Source organism: Acanthisitta chloris, unplaced genomic scaffold (genome assembly GCF_000695815.1).
Source record: "Acanthisitta chloris isolate BGI_N310 unplaced genomic scaffold, ASM69581v1 C16893359, whole genome shotgun sequence".
Classification (NCBI taxonomy): Eukaryota; Metazoa; Chordata; class Aves; order Passeriformes; family Acanthisittidae; genus Acanthisitta; species Acanthisitta chloris.
Window position 1 is genome coordinate 1 of NW_008703453.1, and position 3,559 is coordinate 3,559.

Below are 3,559 nucleotides of genomic sequence, written 5' to 3' on the forward strand. Positions count from 1 at the left end.
CTGCGGTTTGACCGGTTTGTGGGCTCTTCCCTGGGGCTTTCCACCTGCTCCAAACCGCTGGGTCCAGCTCTGAGTTTCCGAGGGGAGCTGCGGGTTAGCGGTGGTGACAGCCTTTATTTTTTCAGGCAGCTTTATTGACTTTGACAAGGAACAGAAGTGCTGCCACCTATGCCCAGACACTCCATAACATCCCCGAGACTAATGTCACCACCCTGGAGAACGGTCTCCGTGTGGCCTCCGAGGAGTCCAGCCAGCCAACCTGCACGGTAAGGCTGGGATAGGTTAGGGGCATGTTCGAAACAATCAGCCTTGCCTAGCCTGTAGCTGGTCTTGCAAAAGTGGCAGATCCCTGTCTGCACCAAAGCTTTTGACAGAGATGCACCACTTCTCATTGTTAGCTTGTGGGATTAATGTAGCAGCAGAAGGTCCAGCCTGGTGTTGTGTTAAGTCTGTAGACAAGTTTTCATGCTCTACAGGTTTTCTCAGCGTGACAGTTTTTGTGTGAACAGTTAGTGATCAGTAGCAATTACCTCTCTGGCAAAACCAGCAAAGGCTTTTGTGAAGCTGATGGATAAAAAGCCAGAATGTGTCCGGGAAGCAGTTGCTGCTGTTTGTCCTTACTTTGGTCCTATTAGCATAATGTAGCATAATGTCTGTGGAGCAAACTTCTCATCCCTGCTGTTATGCTTGTGACATGAGGATGCTGATTGCCTTCTCTTCTGATACTCACCCTCTCTGGTTTGCTGCCAGGTGGGTGTGTGGATCGGGGCTGGGAGCCGCCATGAGAACGCGAAGAACAACGGTGCTGGTTTCTTTGTGGAACACCTGGCCTTCAAGGTAAGGAGCTGTGCTGGGCCTGCACACAGCTGCTCAGAATATTCTGTCCATACATTGTGCTAGCACTTTGGAGCTGTAGCTGTTGAATGGGAGTGTAAATTAATCATCTGAGTCTCAGAGACTTTGCACACAGTATAACAAAGCACTTCAAAAGGCATCTAGCCTATATGTTGGTCTTTGGTTGAATGTGCAGCAACTTGCAAGCATGTATGAGTTAAGTGAACTCTTATTTAGTAGTTGGTATTTCCTTTCTTAAAGGAATAAATGTTTTAAGTAACAAGTGAAACTGAGTCTCTGACCCTGTGATTCCAATCCCTGGCTATCCCAGCCACTGTGTAACACACATACAGCACTGTGTTATCAAGCATGTTTCCTCAGATTAGCAGACAGAGCATAAAGCAGCATTTCCTATAGTCATTTATTTTTCTTTGCTTTTCTTATGGGTTTGGCAGACTTTAGAGACTACAACTCTTGGTTTTCAAGTAATCTAAGTGTCTCCTGAACGGGGCAGAAGGCATCTCGGCCTGGGGTTTGCTGACTTGAGTCTAGCATGTGCCTTCATAGGCAACTGCAGCATCTGGCTTACTCCTCAAGAGATGAGCCCTGTATGAGAAGTAGCTTTCTGCTTCTATGCTGCTTCTTCTGAATATTACTGCTTGGATAGCTAGAAATATGCTGATTTTTGGTTTAGGCTTGTTCTTGGTTTGCTTCCACAGATGTTCTTTTCAACCACTTGTCTCCTTCCATGCTGAGTTTGTGTTGGTCTTTCAAAACACACCTCAGCCATCCTTTATCTAGAGAAAATAAGCCAAGCTTTAAATCTCTTACCTTCTGCACTTGCTCTTGGCTTCTGTGAATCATGTGACAGTTTTTTATTGCTTTAGGTCTTTATTGTTTTGATTCTGGCTGAGAGGGAAATTTGTTCATTTCATAATTGCGTTGAACTGTTTCCTTTTAGGGCACAAAGACGCGGCCTGGCCCTGCCTTTGAGAAGGAAGTGGAGAGTCTGGGTGCTCACCTGAACGGGTACACCTCCCGTGAGCAGACTGCCTTCTACATAAAAGCCTTGTCCAAGGACATGCCCAAAGGTAGGATGACCTGGAACAAAGTCTGACTGGGAGGTTAAGCAAGCTCGTGTTTCTCTTCCCCAGGCATCCTTTCTAACAACAGACCAGGGACTGAAGTTGTAACTGAGGTTCTAATTGGTCATTGAAGAGAGCAGTGCAGTGACTTGTTGCTTCAAGGCTGCAGGTTCATGCGTTCCTAGACAAAGAGCTCTAGTTATGTCAGGCTGCACTGTATTGCCAGGAGGGAGGTGTAGAGGGATGCAGTGGTCTGTGGTTGTGTTATGGAGCTGAGAAACTGAGGTCAGCAACAGCTGCTGTGATAGGATTCCTCAGTGCAGCTCTTGTGGTGGTGCTTGTGCTCTGTACTACCATGTGCAGACTCCTCTGGGTTGGTTTTGCCCAGAGACAGTGGTTTGAGTCAGAGGTGCAGGCCTTACTGTAGACATGGGCTACACTGTAGGTGTCACAAACTCAGTAAGAATTGTGTGTGTTTCTGGAACAGTACCCTGCTTCTGTCATTTGTCACCTGCAGATGTTGCTTGCTTGCTGGTGGCAGTGATGCTTGACAAGCTGACTGGGAGACTTTTTGCTGAACTAGCATTGTTTGACCCTCAGTAGTGCTGTGGGAATGGGTAGGCTTAGCTCTGTTACATTGTATCTCCCCTCCCCAGCATGGTTTGTTGCTCACTCCTGTGTGTCTCTTCCCCTTTCAGCAGCCTCGGGTAGCAGTCAGGCAGCAGGATGCTAATGTAGGAATTGTGTTGCAGCTGTAGAGCTTCTGGCTGACATCGTGCAGAACTGTGCCCTGGAGGAGTCTCAGATTGAGAAGGAACGTGGTGTCATCCTTCAGGAGTTGAAAGAACTGGACAACAACTTGACAGATGTCACCTTTGATTACCTTCATGCCACTGCCTACCAGGGGACTGCGCTGGCCCAAACTGTTGAGGGGACCACAGAGAACATCAAGTGAGCAATAAGCTGGATGTAGTGCACAGCCCATGGGGTGCATGTCTGCTGCTTTTTTGTCATGCTGCGTGCACAAGGGAACCAGTCTGTACATGGAGGGGATCTGTGCCCAAAGGGCTTCTCCTCATACCTTGACTGTGTTTTCCCCATTGGCACTGGTGAAAGCATAATGCTGCACACATTCCTTAGAACCCTCTTACGCAAAATCTGAGGTTGGAAGGACCAAGTTGAACCTTCTCCCATACTTATCAGTTTGACACTGTTAGAGAAATTAAGAGCACAGGTGCTCATTAAAGCAGTGGCCTTGGGTTAGCTCAGTGACCAGGCTTGATACTCACCAGTCTTCTTTCTGGCTCTTAAGTCTCTATCTTTGCTACCAGTTCCCATTCTTTGTGCTCTAGAATTAGAACACAGGAAAAACACAGTGCAGTTTTGCTTCTAAAAAGTATTGTTATCCCACAACAAAGAGAATCACTGCTGTCTCTGCACTGTGAACTTGCTTCTCCTAAGACTCTCATTTCTCCAAGTTGGAGATGCTGATGTACTGGGTCTTTGTGTTCTCTCTAGGCGGCTGACTCGAGCAGATCTAGCTTCATATATTGATACTCAGTTCAAGGCACCTCGTATGGTCCTGGCAGCTGCTGGAGGTAAGTTCTAGATCATAGAATCAACCGGGTCGGAAGAGACCT

The 3,559-nt window shown here is 47.2% G+C and overlaps 1 protein-coding gene across 1 annotated transcript; it reads left to right on the forward strand.

Moving 5' to 3' along the window:
- Nucleotides 1–125: 125 nt before the first annotated feature.
- Nucleotides 126–3,517, forward strand: LOC103810432 (cytochrome b-c1 complex subunit 1, mitochondrial-like; the record flags this gene model as incomplete). The annotated part of the gene is made up of 5 exons (XM_009083327.1): nucleotides 126–266; nucleotides 751–837; nucleotides 1,796–1,925; nucleotides 2,672–2,870; nucleotides 3,438–3,517. Coding segments are annotated over 5 exons (637 nt in total), but the record flags the coding sequence as incomplete, so codon positions are not given.
- Between the last annotated feature and the right edge of the window lie 42 nt (nucleotides 3,518–3,559).